General features: G+C 35.1%; 1 protein-coding gene across 1 annotated transcript; it reads left to right on the top strand.

The window, feature by feature from the left end:
- The first annotated feature begins 754 nt into the window (after positions 1-754).
- LOC128998459 (probable small nuclear ribonucleoprotein Sm D2) lies at positions 755-12,799 on the top strand. The gene is made up of 4 exons (XM_054424590.1): positions 755-903; positions 1,916-2,036; positions 4,630-4,764; positions 12,647-12,799. Coding segments are annotated over exons 1-4 (363 nt in total). The 5' UTR covers positions 755-901; the 3' UTR covers positions 12,752-12,799.
- Positions 12,800-18,065: the final 5,266 nt, after the last annotated feature.

Genomic DNA, 18,065 nt, shown 5'->3' with positions numbered 1-18,065 from the left:
ATGGTAGATTCAGGGTTATTTTAGGGTAAAATTAAAAGTTAGCATAACAGCAGAAATTTAATTAGGAACATGAAAAAAACTTAAAAATTTGGGAAAAACATACATTACATAATATCATGGCAAACCTGTGATATGCAACTCAACCGGTTTATTTTAATGGTATAAATTAATTATTTAATAGTATAAATAATGTAATAAGAGAAATTGAAATTCGCTTAGTCTGCTGGAGGCGGCATCACTAATAGAGGATTGAATTGAGGGTTATAAGCCAATCATCGGTCTCAAGTAAGAGACTCGACTCTCGGCTTTTTAAATATTAGAAATATGATTATTTGAAGAATCCAGGATATGCATGTAATTAGGAAAGAAAATTGGGGAGGTCATATACCAGCTACTACAAAGTCACTGCGAGAGTCTGCAAGTAAAAACCGCGTTTTCAGCATACTAACACTGGTTTAAATAGAAAAAACGTGATTTTTTTAAATCTATGTTAGGTTTCTTTGTTTCGGAAAGGTTCAGTTTTTTATTGCACCTAATAGAATTAATAATATAGATAAATATATTAAACGACAGTGGGTTAAAATTGGAAATTCAACTCGGGAGACACCTAGCGGCAGTTTAGACGAACTGTTGCGAACGTCAAAGCGAAAGCGCACATTGTGGCGATGGCGACTGAACTGACTTGACTAGCGAAGTGAGTGAAGTGAAGTGAGTGACGACAAGACGACTACGAAACGAACGGAACGAGTTTGGATTGGATTGGAGCGATTGGAGGAGCTGGTTGGTGAGGTTAAGACAGAAGAGGGAAGAGGTTAAGCTTTTAAGTTTCATAGCACAAAAAATCGTTCAATACACGACGCTAGGAATAATTTAAGTGGATTGAATAAAGAATCCCTTAAAAATGTAAGTAACTTAGGCTTATGGCTTATCATTTCATTGAAACAATGATGTAGGCTAGCAGCAAAATATTTAACCAACTCCAACTAGGCCTAGGTCCTATCTCGCTACTGTATTGGTATCCTAGTTGTAGTGGTAGGCCTAACATTGGTACCATCAAACCATCTATTTACTATTTAGGCTACCAACAAGATCGTTGCAAAAACATTGATATATTTTACTATAACTTAATCGTTTGCTTTCTGCCTTAGCTAATTAACTTAGATATTAGCTAGAAGATTGGTCTTAGGCCCATTTGATAATTGGTGCCGTGATGGGATAAATGTTTGACATGCTAGAGCAGACGTGCTGCCGCTGAAATTTATTAAAATTAATTGATTTTTGGAAGCTTTTAAGTTAGTACATGACCCTCAACATTCTATTAGAGCCTATCTCATTCCCCAGATATCAAAGTGTTACCTACCTTCTTCCAATTTTAGAATAATTTTACTTAGGCTAGGTTATTAAATAATAAGTACCTTATATTTATTTATATTATAAGTATAACCTAGCAATAAGCTATTTTTTTCCTAGGGCGCTAGGCACGAGTCTGGGATTTTTTTACATTAGTTCAGGCTAAACCTAGGGGTTGCGGCATTAACTTATCACTTAACATAGCCTAGATAAAATTCATTGGTGATTTGGCGGGATTTTAACCCGGGACCTCAAGGGACTGAAGTCCCGCACTTTACCACTAGACCAGCTCGCTCTCAAAGCGATTCTTATTAGAGTAAGTTAGGCCTAGGCCTGGCACCTAACTTAAACTCCAAAGATATTAAAATGGAATTTTGATTAGGCTAGTCTAATTTTTAGGGTCTTTGATTAGGCTCTCTAGCCCAATTTTGATCTCTATTAAAGTTGATTGTATTTTGTTGTAATAGGCAATAGGTATTGTTGTCTTGACAATGCATGATATTTGTTGCATGTTATTGTATAAAAATCTAATGTGCAAATAAACAATTTTATTTTATTTGAATAGGTCTGCAGCTACAAAACCCAAGTCAGAAATGAGCCAGGAAGAATTAGCTAGGAGGGAAGAAGAGGAATTCAACACGGGACCGTTGTCAGTTTTAACACAGTCTGTGAAAAACAATACACAGGTATGTATGTTAAGCTGGAGTGAATATAGACTCAATCTGATTCATTAAAAGAGTTAACTAAGGCTAAAGAGCTAAGACCTAAGTTATGTTCAGTTAATTCATTTAAGACTGGTCTCACGTAAGGTTACCTTGGGGGCTTTGTTACCGAGTAAGATCAGCTGTTTTTAAGCTTTGCTTTAACCAAAAGTATGGAAAAAAGGTCATAAACTCTTCAAGACAGTGTTACAAGTGTAGCTTCGTTATTGCATTTTGTGGCACAGTCTTGTCCAATCGCCACGGCTGGCCAATGGGGACATGGTAACTGAGTTGACTTACATGTTACCCTGACGATTTGAGCTCTGAGGTCTTTCTGCATTCAAGATTTTGATTCTTTTTTTAAAACAAAAAGAGGTTGGCGGCCTCTTAAAACTTGCATTTGCCCGTCCACATAGACTAGCCTACAGGTCTGTGTGTGGAACGTATCCAGCAAAGTAAGTGGTGAGCCGGTACAGTACAAAAGGTGAACTGTACTGTACTGATAAAATGTTTGTGGCAGTGACCAGGATCCAAAACTTCGACATCACTGCCTTGGGCCCGAAGTCCATGACGCTACCAACTGAGCCACCGACTCACCTAAGAAATTAACCCTAGCGCTGGCAAACGCCGGATATACGGCGCGAACGGCCGCGGCCGAAATGGCAACGCCGGATATACGGCGCCAATGCAGGTGTTACGGTAGGCCTATATAACTTTTTTTTTTTTAATAGTTTTTTTTGCTTTTTAGGGCAACTTTTGTAATAAATAAGTTAAATAATTCAAACCAGAGTACCCTGGAATTATATATTATGTAAGTTGTACGGTTTTGTACATGACCTGGGTTGGATGATTATTTGGTACTAGCGCGGGGGTACGATCAACATAATAATAGGGCTATCAAACAAAATACACAAAGTAAGCTATATAAACTATATATTTTTGGAATCAGCACAAAATTTACTACAACTTTACAATTTAGCTTATGATGATAAGTCTAACCTGCACTTAGCTACACGACGGAATATAAAACATTTTATAAAAAAATTAATAATGCCTAAAATTCGGAAAAACTAAAAAAAAATTTTTTTGTGGTAACCATGTAAACCACCTATATTATTGTTCTTTGTTTTATTCTGAACAAAATGATATATAATAATCCATAGTTATGTTGCTATTTCTAATTTTTATGATGGTTTAAAAATGATATTACATAGTTAATAAAATCCCTATGCCAGTACAGCGTTACACTACTGCCAGCTCTAGGGTTAAAAGGTTAAATTAGAAGGTGATTCTAATACCTGTGCATTGAATATTAATCTTACTAATGTGGCTTAGCCGTTGGGTGGGCTATCACAATAAACAAAGTCTGGCTTGGGATGAAGTTGACGGGGCGATCCCCACACAACATCTGTTTGTCTTCTCTTTACATTTCGCATAGAGGTGAACACAGATTTTACATTTTTCTTTTTGCATTATTTTGGTTAGGCCTATATGTGAACATCATGTTCAAATGTATATATGCTATAAAAGAGCCATATAAAAATTCTGAAACATGTCTAGTTTTACAGGCTTTCTGACACAGAATTTGTTAGACAAACAAGTAAACCACAAAATTCTCATGTTTAGAATACAAATTTAAAATTACTGTTAATAACTTGCGGTATCAAAACTGAAGAATATTCACATTAGTTTTCTTTGCTCACCAGTTTATTAATTAATTAAAACTCTATGACAATCACACCCGCATCGCCAGACGACTTACAGTGTAATAATAAGTCACCCCCTCTGCCACCCCACCAGTGCCACACCCCAACTGCTCACAGTTCAAGATCATACCTGTATATTAGCCTATATCAATAGTCAATTATCTCACACCCACAATAGATCCTGGAATGGTTTCCTGTGCGGTCCTGCATTCACTCTGCCATGGATAGATAGTGTTAGCGGTAATAGTTTCTGGATAGTGACGACAAACTGTTGCTATTATGTTCAGCATCCCAAAGAACTAAATGGATCCAACCAATTATTCGAAGAAGAAACCAATTCGGCCGATTTCACCATATAACGCATGACCTAATGAATGGTGAGGGAGGGTAAAAGCCTAGTTTGCTAATGTGCATTCGCCTATTCGCACATAGCTAGTTGGCATAATGGCAGCAACATTGTCTGCGTATTAACCCTTTAGAGACCGACTCTATATGACACGCTGCTAGGACCAAGGTACTTTTAACAGTTTCTGCAATGTTAGACAAAATGCTATAGGCTAACTTTTGAATAGCAGCCCTCATTAACATTTCTTGCATGCTGTTGATTTTTTTTTATATTAAAACTTATTGTTTATTTAAACTGTTGATACATCGGAATTTTGTCTTTTTAGCAAAAAAATACTAACTTCCAAAAAATCGTAAGTTGGTCTCCTAAGGGTTAATTCAGTGGTATGAACATGCTCATTTAAATAGCATTAAGTGCTATGTTAGTGGCGTCTATGATGTGAAAAGTTTTTTAGGCATACATAAAACACCTACAGTAAATTACAAACTACCTATCTTTGTTTTATAAAATGTGTATATTTTTTCAGGTTTTAATCAACTGTAGAAATAACAAGAAGCTGCTGGCTCGCGTAAAGGCATTTGATCGGCATTGCAACATGGTTCTGGAGAATGTCAAGGAAATGTGGACTGAACAACCTGCGACAGGAAAAGGAAAAAAGAAGGTGAATATAGATTGGCTTGAACTTCTTGTTCCAACATGTCTGCACTTTATTAAACCTAGTAAGGATTCCAAAGCTCATTGAAATGTGCTTTACGAGGGGTCCGCGGAGTTGGCTAACTCTGGAACTCGCTAACCCCATTTTAAACACCCTCTCTTCAAATTTGGTCGATGAGAGGAACTCACTAACTTGTTCGGTTTCGGAATTGGCTAACTCCGGAACCCGCTCTAGAACCGGGATAGCGAATCCCGTCCTCGTACGGAAGTCGCTAACTTGGTCCATCGGCGGAACTCGCTAACTCCCAATCAGAAGCCTCGCGGGCCGTCCAATGGGAGCCAAGCACGAAAATTTTTGGCCAGTGTTGCCGAAAGTTTAGTACCTATATCGTTTCCGCACTATAATGTCGTATTCTACAAATAATTAGGAGTAAGAGCAACGTAGTCGATAAAATAAATATATTTAGAAGTATGTTTATTATTATTCTTATGATTATTAGGGTGGAAAATGCATTATAGTCTTACCATAGACTAACCAACACAGAACACAAGTAAACTTTACATCTCAATGTAAACTTTGTAGCTCGTTTTTTGTGTCTAGTTCATGTCCGGTGACACTGATCGATCGCTAGTGTCGACGAAATTTTGTTTCTATTATTTTATAGTTAACTTCATGATTTGTTCTTTACTGTTTGGTTATATAACTAGGGGACGTGTTATTAGTTGTGATTAGAAAATTTTTATTTGGTTAAAAGAGGTTTTAAATGACTGAAAACAAAAAACAATTATTGTAAACAAAACACAACCTCTAAAGACAGTGCACCAGTCAGAACTAACAATACAACTGTCTTCAGCTGATCCATAAGGATGAGAAATGTACTAATATAAGGGAGTGTGTTTTATATGTGGTTTTCTTACTTAAATAGTAGTTTATTGGGATACAAAAAGATAATACTGTACATTTAATTTGGATCTTTTACATGTTATGAAATGTCTATTTTCGTAGTCCCCCAATCGTTTCTTTTATTCGAATAAATACCATTTTGTGAACATCTGCAAATAAAATGATTAAGTTCATATTTTATATAGCCTACTGGGCTTGTCATCTTGAATCATAAATTAAGATACAATTTGCACATTAAACGTCATTACAGAAATACATTGTAGTGGTAATGTATTTTTAAATAGAGCTATTGAATTTAAATAAATATTTATCAATACATTATAAAGTGGTAGGCCTAATGTATTCATGGATTGCATTAAAAATTGGTCTATGCATAAATAAAACTTGTAAATTTCTGTTATCGTAGGCTATTAGTGTAAAACCCGGGTCATCCTCTTAATTTTGTTCAATTAATATTAATTTTACGTCTTTCAGTTGGCCTACTTTTTAAAAGTCTGGAGTTTTTATGGTTCTAAATGGACCCAGGCGTTCTTTTTTGTTACCATATTTATGAACTATTAATGAATTCAGTTTAAACAGTAGAATTAAGTAACAGTAGTTGACGATCCAGAGGCCACACCATCATGAAGAACAAGATAACAACAGTAACAACAGGATAGGCTATATTAACAAAAATAAATAACAATGCAATAAATAGAAAGTTTGGAAACATGCAAAGATTGATGCAGGAGTTCAGGATAGAGTAGGAGTTCTTTCAGGATGGAATAGGACAAATGTCGAAGGTAAGCATTTCCCTCAGTAAACCGATGCCAACACACGCACAAATTTTATTATATGAATATAATATCTTCTCCTATTATTTACTAGTAGGTAGTGCTTAGGTCTACAATCTAAAAACTGTTTTAAAACATGTAACATTATTACTAAAAAATTCAACACATTTTAGAATTAGGCAACTATTTACTAGTAGGCCTACAACACTTTGCTTTAAACCATTATGCCTAGATTTAGGCCTACAGAGCTATTCTATGAATTGATATTAGTTGGATGAAAATGAAGTTTGATGATTCAACGACGAACCTTTAATTTTAAATCTATGAATTAGTTATAGTACAGGTAAAATTATACTAAAAAACCAGTAGAAAACATAAAAATTAGTCCATTCATGAAACTTTCAGGAAACGTAGTAATTACCATTAGGTATTGGAATCTAAAGAGTCCCTAGTGATTGTGGGGGTGGAAGTACCATTTTATGGGGTTTTAAGTTTATGGGGGTAGTGATTTTGAGAAAATTTTTATTTATGGGATCCAAGCAAGTGGGGTGTCGTTTTCTATGTTTCTTAGGATGCAGAACCGAAAAAGAACATGATAAAAGCAATAAAACCGACAGTTTATCAGAAAAAGACTAATTTATTAATGAAAAACTAAATATGACAAATTAATTAAGGTAAAATAATCCAGTTAATTAATATCAATCACCTATTACAAAATTGATCATGAGTCTGTGTCACATGTTAAAGTTGTGAGGAAAATTAACCAGAAACTGGAAGTTACGACTCTTTAACCACCACGTGTCATATTGTTCATCAGCTACTGATGCATCATCACCTTCCATGGAATCGTCAGGGTCTCTAACTCGTTCTTCTCCATCATCGTTTTGACTTAACACTGACAGCTTAGTAGTGGGGATGGGTAGCAGAAACATATTTCAGTTCTGGCGATGATCCTGCAACTTAGGGTGAAGATAATATATAAGACCAAGTATGTAAAACCGCCCAGACCCGAATTTTTAAGGACCTTGGTCGCCCGTAATGACGACATCAATATGGCGCTCGTAAGACGATGCTGGGTCGCCATGAATTGGTTATTATACCAAAATGCCTGAACAGATTTTAATTAAATTTGGCATACAAGTGCTTGAATAATATATCTAATCCCAGTTTGTCAATGGTCGAGTTTGGTTAGGTAATTTCAAAATGGCGGCCGTTAATAATTGAAATAATTAAAAATTGTTTAATGTTTTGTTTTTTCAACTCTCTCCAGAAATCTGCAGCGATATTTCATTTTCCTTGCAATCACAGGTTGTGATGCCATCTCTGGCAACTAACGTCCTTTCAAAAGTACACGTCTACAGCCATTAACGCTGTTAAAGTTTGATGTCATATCATATAGAAAAGTACAACAAATCTTTGGATTGATTCTAACGAGTTCGCAATCCAGCATGATCAGACCATGGGAACGGGGTTTTTGGGGGGAATTTATGGGGTCAAAATTGGGTTTTGTCATGTTTATAACCCTCTATAACATTTTACAATTTCTCTCTAAACCATTTTGGATACCATGATGAATTTGAATACCTTAAAAACCAAATAATGTTGTTTATTGAAGTGTTTTTGTACGGATATTGGTTACCTACCGAGAAAATTCAAAAATTTTAAATTTATCATTCACATTTTATTCTTATGGAGAATAAGTAAACTGTTGTAGTTTACTCATTTATGGATATATTTTGATAAAACTTGGCAAATTTATTTATTTTGACCTAAGCTATAATGTTTTAATAAAAAAAACAAAAACACACACTTTATTATCCTCTCCGTAGCAGCAAACCTAGGTACTAATTAAACTTAATGTTATTGAAATAGATTTAATTGAAAATCAAATCAGGCAATTGGAAACTCACTTAATCTGCAGGTTTGCTGCGGTAGGGGTATTTTGCCTATTCCATGAAATGCAGGGATGGCATCACAACCTGTGATTGCAAGGATAATGAAAGATCGCTGCAGATTTCTGGAGAGAGTTGTAAAAACAAAACATTAAACAATTTGTAATTATTTTAATTATTAACGGCCGCCATTTTGAAATTACCTAACCAAACTCGACCATTGACAAACTGGGATTAGATATAGTATTCAAGCACTTGTATGCCAAATTTAATTAAAATCGGTTTAGGCATTTTGGTATAGTAACCAATTCATAGCGACCCAGCATCCTCTTACGAGCGCCATATTGATGACGTCATTACGGGCGACCAAGGTCCTTAAAAATTCGGGTCTGGGCGGTTTTACATACTTGGTCTTATATATTATCTTCACCCTAAGTTGCAGGATCATCGCCAGAACTGAAATATGTTTCTGCTACCCATCCCCACTACTAAGCTGTCAGTGTTAAGTCAAAACGATGATGGAGAAGAACGAGTTAGAGACCCTGACGATTCCATGGAAGGTGATGATGCATCAGTAGCTGATGAACAATATGACACGTGGTGGTTAAAGAGTCGCAACTACCAGTTTCTTGGTTAATTTTCCTCACAACTTTAACATGTGACACAGACTCATGATCAATTTTGTAATAGGTGATTGATATTAATTAACTGGATTATTTTACCTTAATTAATTTGTCATATTTAGTTTTTCATTAATAAATTAGTCTTTTTCTGATAAACTGTCGGTTTTATTGCTTTTATTACGTTCTTTTTCGATTCTGCATCCTAAGAAACATAGAAAACGACACCCCACTTGCTTGGATCCCATAAATAAAAATTTTCTCAAAATCACTACCCCCATAAACTTAAAACCCCATAAAATGGTACTTCCACCCCCACAATCACTAGGGACTCTTTAGATTCCAATACCTAATGGTAATTACTACGTTTCCTGCAAGTTTCATGAATGGACTAATTTTTATGTTTTCTTAGGTGAGTTTTACCTGTACTATTATGAAAGTTACGATGGTTGATGACTGTATTAATTAATGGTTTTGGTTTATTACGATATTACAATTAAATTTGTTTTCCGTGTTTGAGAACTTGCGTGTATTTTAGCTTCATTTTGTAAAGGTTTAATTATCTAGTACGGTACCAATTAAATGGAATTTTCAATATTTTCATATTCTATTATTTTCTTTTATAGGCCTACTGATGGCATTTATTTTTAAGATCGAAATCATAAAAATTTAATTGGCCTTTGTACAGTTAAATAAAAAAACGCATTTTCATGATTTTTTAAATGTCTTTGAATTACTTTGGGCTAGTTATCTGTTAAAAGTGGAATTGATAACAAAAAACAATAAAATTTACTGTATGTTCATTGACAATGACATTTTGAAATAAGGCAGTGTACGATTATTTCGTCATACAAGGTTGGCAACCTCCGTGCAGTGGGCGTGACCGGGATAGTGACTTCCAGAGTTAGCGAATTCCGCCGCGAGACAAAATCGAGTTAGCGGGTTCCGGAGTTAGCCAATTCCTGATTGAGACGGTTAGCCAATTTCCAGAGTTAGCCAGTTCCGACACACGACCGGGTTTGCGAGTTCCTGAGTTAGCCAATTCCTACATCTCCTTTACGAGTGATTCACTTACAGGAGTTAATCTAAAAAATTGTTTGATATATTCCAAACTTTGAAATAATAACCACGTGCATGATTCAGCTGGAATACCTCAAATGTTGAGGTTGTTTCAGCTAAAGGTGTTTATTTTTAAACGACATGGTTTTTGCTTTTAGGCAACATTTTATAAATACAGTTAGATAAATATTTTTAGACAGTGCTCATCTTTTTGAATTAAGAGGAATACAGTCCTTGTGAGTCCCTAGAGCCAAGTTTCCATTACTCTAAGTCGCAGGTATATGTCGCGCACATGGGCCATAAGTTCCGCGACTACGACTGACATAGGATGTCAATTCTCTTATTGTGATGAGTTTTGGTATTTAATTAAGATTATATTGTGTTCTACAAATCACTATGGATGACATATCAGCCACTGCTTCTTTAATTATGGCTGGTGCATGTTATAATGAATTTAGAAGAAAAATACAAAAACTGCCCGGATGTTCAATATGATAAGTAGTTTTTATGGCTATAATAAAGTGGCTACGAAAATTTTCTTCTTATGACTTTCCATGATTTTGAATGTTTATAAGAACTGAATGTAGGCCTACAGGCAATTGAGAAAAACAGTGATTGTCGAAAACCTATTCCTCCTGAGAAGCTACCACTAAAATTTTTAGCTACGGGCAATAGCTACAGTTCATTGATGTATCTTCACAATCACATGAGATGAAAATCAACGAGATCAAGATTCATACCTGTAGTGTGCATGCACAGCCATTGTTGTAAGAGCTACATTCAGATAAGAATCGACCCGACAAATATCTATTAGGGATGGACGAGATTGGATTTTTAGTTCGAGACGAGATTTTTTATTTCTCATAAAATTTCAAGACGAGATTGAGACGGGATTTCCCTTCTCATACACAACGGGAAATGCACGTTCAAAATTTTTACCTGATTTTGTAACATTGTTAGATGACTGTTCAAATACAAAAATAATGATAATAGGCAAGAATATTTACAATATATTATTAAAAAACATCAGCATAACATTTTTTTATTAATCACGCCTAACTTATTAAAAATGCCTACGATTAGGAAACATAGTGATATCAGTAAGGATAGAGTTAAACTTATCCTAAAATTAAATAAATCATAAAATAAAAGCAATATTAATTTTTATAAAATAGTTACTTGTTTTGACTTTTTATAGTAATAAAACATTCCTCACACTGCTTACACTTAACAAAACTTCTCAAATGTTATTAAAGTAATATTATTAAAATAATTAAAGTAATATTTACATTAAAAGAATTTTTTAAATAAAAACGCCTTCGCAAAGGAAACGCAACTGCAACACGCTCCTGTATTGCGGGTATTGCATGGACTTTCTGCAGGCGTTTTTAATTTTTTTTTTTTAATTCTCGTCTCGATAAAAATCTCGGCCAAAAAAATCTCGTCTCGTGTAACGAGAATTAAAATTTCCCGAGATTTCGAGACTTGACCATCCCTAATATCTATACAACCTTGAATAAATCTATGATCTATCCATCTATATATATATATACCTACTATAGATGAAATAATTTTCTTGATATTTTATTGACCATAATTATCAACTCCTAAATATTTTTCTAGACATATTTGGTACAGTATAAAATTAAAGGTCTTATATTAGATGTGCGTTTTTGTAGGTTTGAGTGATATTTCTAAAATGCCTTAGTCCTTTGGCTGTTAAAATTTTAATGTATGTGGTAATAGTAGTTGTTCGACAGACCTGCGCAGTGGGCGTGTGCCGACTGTTTCCATTCCAAACTGGACACATGTTTTATCGCGCAGTTGACGAGCACAAAAGTCGCACAGGCACTTGTGCCAGGCTGTTTCCATTCCTACAAAATATGTCTAGGTTTATTATATGAGTTTATTATTTATGACTTATATACAGCAATATTAAGGTAGCCTATTGATGTATTCAGTCTTGTGTTTAATTTAGTTACTTTTATTTATCAATTACTTACTCCCATGACCATTTATTCTTGAGAATTAATTTGACCACACCAACTTACTTCCCCCACTCCCTCTGATCTGGCCCATATTCTTCATCAGCTCATCTACATTCTCATGTCTGTGGCTTCTTTGTCCATACCTTCATTGGTAATCAGGGGTCTCCTTTTATACGGAATATAATCTGCCTCATCTCAACCAATAATACAATCTCTAAAATATAGTGTAAGCCATAGTAATGTTTCAATATAGACTGGGTTTTCTGTACATTTATTATTACTAGAAGAGGTCTTCCAGTGGTTGAAAACTCGACCAAAAGTATCTTCAAACTTCTCTATTTTCACCCTACGCTGTAAATAAAACATGTGATTGTTATTTCTTCCATTTGTTTTGATTATCTGTTTATATTGCGTTGTTATTTCGTCTCCAGCATGGCAACCCACAAGGTCCATGTAATTTTTTTTATTTATAATTCTTTTTTTGTGCTTATTTTTTAGTCTATTTAATTTATGAAGGGATTCTACACATCTATGGAAATATATTTCCAACAGTATGCCCCTGCGATGCACACAAGCTGAGAAAAAATGTTTTAAGGAAACATGCTTGCCTATTAATAAGTGGATTTTTAACCTAATTATTCTAATTTTTCCAGTCCAAGCCAGTCAACAAGGACAGATTTATCTCCAAGATGTTTCTCCGAGGCGATTCAGTCATTTTAGTGCTTAGGAATCCTCTCGCCACTGCAGCTGGCAAATAATCTCAAACCTGTGAATTCTTGAAAATATAAACTATTTTTGCAATTCTAGTTTTATTGTCCTTTTCTTTTTAAGTGATTGTATCAGAGTGGTCAACTAATTCATAGAAAACCTTTGTAGCTGGTTGGATTTTGCACCGTCACTCTCAACCAAGAATTTATCCGAAAATCTAATTATTTAATCCAGACTGTTCCCCTGACACATTCGGGTGAACCTTTTCAAGTGCACTGTAAAAGTGTTCATTTTTAAAATTTCACCCAAACTAATTACAAACCTCGAACTTGTTGTGCACAGAACACTAAAAAAGGCACTTCCCTATATAGGAAATCACCAGAATAGTAAATTCACCAGTAGTAGTAGTTGTAGAGGTTATCTTTGGTAGGTATGCAGAGCTAAATTTATATGAGTTTTGCATTGGCATTAAATGTGACAAACAAGAAAAAATTTAGTTTTATCAAATGTACTTTGTACCATAGAGTAAATTAATTTTTGCATGTAGCACATTTACCAAGGGTTTCTGGTATATCCATTGCCTTGCCATAGATTATTTTATTCAGTCATTTTAGTTCAGATGGTCCATCTGTTAACATTAAAATATATTACATAATATTATTAACTGTTTCACTTTTATTATTTTGAGAAAACCTTTTCTTGCCTTGTGCAGTACAGAACTGCATATTCAGTGCATAACTAGTTCCAATGTAAAATAATCAAAGGAGATTAACTCAAACAAACATGTTAGTATTAATGAAATGGTAACCAAACTAACTAACAATAAGACTTCTACATCTAAACATTTTTCCCATTGTTTTTTAAGCAATTATATGAAGGTTTACAGCAAAACCTCACTAACTCGACAATATTATATGGATCTTAAGTTTGTTGAGTTTTCCAGAACATTGAAATTTTTTAACGGGTTTTAATAAACGAATACATCACAGACTAATTTTTACATATTAGTTTGTTACTTAAGTGAGTATTTTTACATATTTAGTAAACAATATTCAACAATTAAAACTAAGTGTTCTGAAAATTTGTTTTTTTACTTGCCCCTGTCAGCTGTTGTCTGTCGAATTCGTGAGGTTCTAGGTACTGTTTCTGTGTACTTATGATCCATCAAAAAAAATTTGTTGGAATGAAAACTAAATAAAGAACAAGGTATTTTTTGTATAATAGTAGAACTTTGGGTGTATTAAGTTACACAATAACTTTCATTTTCTTTTTTCTTCTATTGTGTATCTTTTAGTAATTTTTCCTGGTATATAGTTGTTGGTACAAAAAATAGCGCCTATGTAATTTTTTAGTTCATTTACTGCATTAGTCATGTCACAATCTCTTATTATAATAAAATGGATCTAATTTCTCCCAGGAAAGTAATAGAAAACCGTAGTATTTTTTCAGTAAATAGGTTAAGCTACATTGTCCATTGCCAAGTGGCTCTAGGGTAATTGGCAACATATTACCATAGTTGTTTTGAAGCAAATTGCTTCATTATTAATTCACAAAGTACATGGTCAACCCTTTCAACCGGTGTAGTGATTTTGAGCCCCGCACTGAAGTGGTTGCAATTATATTGCTAATCACTGGGTTATTTTGGACCCCAAACCTCCAACAATCGCAGGACAATACATCTGCTGGAATTGCTAAGAAATACAACCCAATGTCACTCTTGGAGACAGCGAAAATGCATTCAATGACCTCTATTGGAAAACTTAGGTAAGACAACACAATTTTAACTAACTCAACTATCTACTACTACTATCTAATTTTGTTTGAACATATTCTTTGTCGGGACAACTATTTCTGACACATGTTTTAAGTTTTATCCTTTTAATATTGTCAAATAAACGTCATAAAACAAATACACAACTCTTAAGATGTTCTGAAAACAATTTTCGCAGAGATATCTGGATGGGAGATCACTTTATTAATATACAGGGTGACAAGTCTTGGGACGACTTTATAACTTCAAAACGAAAAAAGATATCACAACTAAATCTGGCATATCATTACTGGTAATAGTTGGCTACTTTTTTGTATCCATGGTGAGTGGATGTCACTTATATTGGTTGGCCTATAGTAATTTAAAAATCTTGAAGGTAAGCAAAGGTTGATATGTAGACCTATTTCAGCACTATGCTGCCCTTGGGCTCAACCCCAAAAATATTGTTGTCTTCTATAAACATTGTAAATTTGTTTAAGCAAAACTTTGTAAACTTCCTAAGGTTTGGGTGTTTAATAATTTACTATGGGTAGCTAAGAGTAATAACATGCAATAAACATCCATAAAGGTATGGTAACTATAGCTAAGCTGTACTGAGTCTTGTGATGAAGCGGTATACAGTCAGCAAGCTAACTCAATTGTCAATCAATCATCAACTAATTGAGATGGGGACGCCACCTAGGTGGGTATTTTAAATTTTAACCCAAATATGAGTGAAGGATGAGTGTAGAATGGTGTGAGATGATCTGTGTAGCTTTGTTACTGACTAAGATCAGCTGTTTAATTAGCCAGGATTAATTTAAAGTCTAATGATCAGGGACAGCTGGGCCCAGTTTTGAAAAGCTACTGACTTTTCTCAGGATCGAACCAGGAACATTTTGATTGTTAGGCGAGCATTATAACCACTCAGCTACCCAGCCAGTCACTAACAGATTGTGATAACAATTGTAACTTGTGCTGTTACAGCAACTACTCGAGACTTAAATTTTTCATCCTTCAAGTACAGGAAAAGACAATTACGAGATCTTTTCCCAACCATTATATGCAAAGTTCGTTTCGGTGTTGTCTATCACCTAATTAAAAATTATTTTAACAAAATAAAAGTATTTACCTACAAACTATTGATTTGGTATTATAACCAAATATGATACCAAATACATGCTCACATTGTACATTTCAAAATATAATAAAACTAAAACGTGTTGCGTTCTCAAATGTAACCGAACATTAACAAATAGGATGAGACGTCTACTTGCACAGTAGGAACTCAAGGGTAACATGTAATTACTCAACTTGTAAACCGACACAAATGGTCTAAGCCTCCTCTACCACTACTGGCATAGATTTGAATTTACAATGAACATATGCTAGAGACTGACATAAGCCAACTGGACATACGAAGTGATGTGACGATGACGACCACAGAGATAGTAGAGGTACCGAGCTGTTGTTGTGGAGTTATAGAAATGTGCAGTTTTGGATGGTATCAAACAGTAGTTGTGGAGGAATAAAATTGTAGTTGTGGAGGAATCAAATTGTAGTTGTGGAGTTAACAAACTGTACCATAGTGGTGGAGGTATCGAATTGTGGATGAGGAGATACCAAGCTGTAGTTGTAAAGGTGTCAAGCTCTAGCTGTGAAGGTATCAAATTGTAGTTGTGGATGCACCAAGCTGTAGTTTAGGAAGTATCAAGCTAAGCTGTAGTTTTTTAGTTATAGATCTGTAGTTTTAAAGGTATCAATATGTAGTTGTTGAAGTACTGAACTGTACTTGTAGGTATAGTTGTAGATTTTTGACGCTGTAATTGTGCATGAATCGAGTTGAAGTTGTAGAGTTATCGAACTGTAGTTGCAGATGTATCAAATTGTAGCTGTGGAGGTACAGAGCTATATAGTTGTGGAGTTTTTGAGCTTCATCTGTGGAGGTATCAAACTGTTTATTTTTTTATTTTTGAAGCTGTTATATTAGAGTTATTGAATTGTATTTGTGGAGGTATCAAGTAGTAGTTGTTGTGTAAACAAACTGTAACTGTAAAGGTAATTGTAGTTATGGAGGAATGAAATTGTATTTGTTGAGGGCTGAGGCGCCGAGCTGTAGTTATGGACTTAACAAGCTATGATTGAGGATGTATCGAATTTTAGTTGTGGTGTGGAGGTAGGTACCGAGCTGTAGTTTTGAAGGTACGGCGATATAGTTTTGGAGGTACATTGAGGTATAGTTGTAGATTTTTGAAGCTGTAATTGTGGAGATATCAGGCTGCAGTTGTGGAGGTTTCCAGCTGTAGTTGTATAAGTCCAGCTGAAGCTTCGGATGATTCAAGGTGTAGTTGAGGAGGGATCAAGCTGTAGTTGTCGAGGTATAGATGCTGCAGATGTAAATGTTTCGAGCTGTAGTTGTATAGGTTTTGAGCCGTAGTTGTCTAGGTTTTGAGCTGTAATTGTGGAAGTATCGAACTATGGTTGTGGAGGTACAAAGCTGTAGTTGTGGAGGTCCAGCTGGACCACAACTACATCCAGTTTAGGTCCAAAACTAGCTACAAACCTTCAAAACTATATTATTTAAATGTAGTACTGTAATGGATGTATCGAGCTGTAGGTGTGGAGGTATCAATCTGCAGTTGTGGAGGTACATAGCTGTAGTTATGGAGGTTTCGAGCTGTTGTTATCTAGGTATTGATCTGCAGTTTTGGAGGTATCAAATTGTACTTGTAGAGGTATCTAGCTGTAATTGTTCAGGTACCGAGCTACAGTTATGGAGTTGTGTAATTGATCTAGTTGTAGTTGTGGAGATATCGATCTGTAGTTGTGGATGCATCGAGCTGCAGTTGTAGAGGTATCAAACTGTAGTTGTAGATACATCGAGCTGCAGTTGTGGAGGTATTGAGCTACAGTTGTGGAGGAATCGAGCTGCAGTTGTGGATGTATCAAGCTGCAGTTGTGGTGTTATCGAGCTGTAGTTGTGGATGTATCAAGCTGTAGTTGTGGTGTTATCGAGCTGTAGTTGTGGATGTATCGAGCTGTAATTGTGGAGGTATCGAGCTGCAGTTGTGGATGTATCGATTCGTAGTTGTGGAGGTATCGAGCGCAGTTGTGGAGGTATCGAGTGTAGTTGTGGAGTTATTGAGCTGTAGTTGTTGAGGTCCAGGTGCAGTTGTTGAGCTATAGGACTATTTACATGGCTGTGCATAGCTTTAGTGGTGAAGGTTTGTGTCTGAAGTTGTGGAGTTATCTAATCGTAGTAGTTGAGTTTTCGAGCTTAAGTTTCATGGAGTTACATAGCTATAGTTGTATAGTAATGGGTAGTCGTTTTTTAAGAGGTTGATGACCTCTTCCTTTATTCTTGTATTTACCCGTCCACATAGACTATTATAAGTCCCCGTGTGTGAAACATATCCAGCATAGTATGGGGTGAGCCGGTACAGTACAAAGGTGAACTATACTTATAAAAATAATACTGATAATATTTAGTGATAGGATCCACCGTTCTTCATTGTTACTATTAAAATAAGCTTGTTCAATTAGGTAATGTGTGTGCACGTCTTCTTCTGATGAAATAGTGGGCGTTGTATTTGCTTCTTGTTCATAATATCCTA

The sequence above is a fragment of the Macrosteles quadrilineatus genome, unplaced genomic scaffold (genome assembly GCF_028750875.1).
Source record: "Macrosteles quadrilineatus isolate MER2022 unplaced genomic scaffold, UCM_ALF_1.0 Scaffold_7__1_contigs__length_78375512, whole genome shotgun sequence".
Classification (NCBI taxonomy): Eukaryota; Metazoa; Arthropoda; class Insecta; order Hemiptera; family Cicadellidae; genus Macrosteles; species Macrosteles quadrilineatus.
The sequence above is the reverse complement of the archived record's forward strand: the minus strand, read 5'-3'. Positions and strand labels throughout refer to the sequence as shown.

Excerpts from the sequence above, each read along its gene's own strand:
- LOC128998459 (XM_054424590.1), top strand. Across the intron at positions 2,037-4,629 it reads CTGTGAAAAACAATACACAG|GTTTTAATCAACTGTAGAAA; the intron begins GTATGTATGTTA and ends ATATTTTTTCAG. Across the intron at positions 4,765-12,646 it reads CAGGAAAAGGAAAAAAGAAG|TCCAAGCCAGTCAACAAGGA; the intron begins GTGAATATAGAT and ends TAATTTTTCCAG.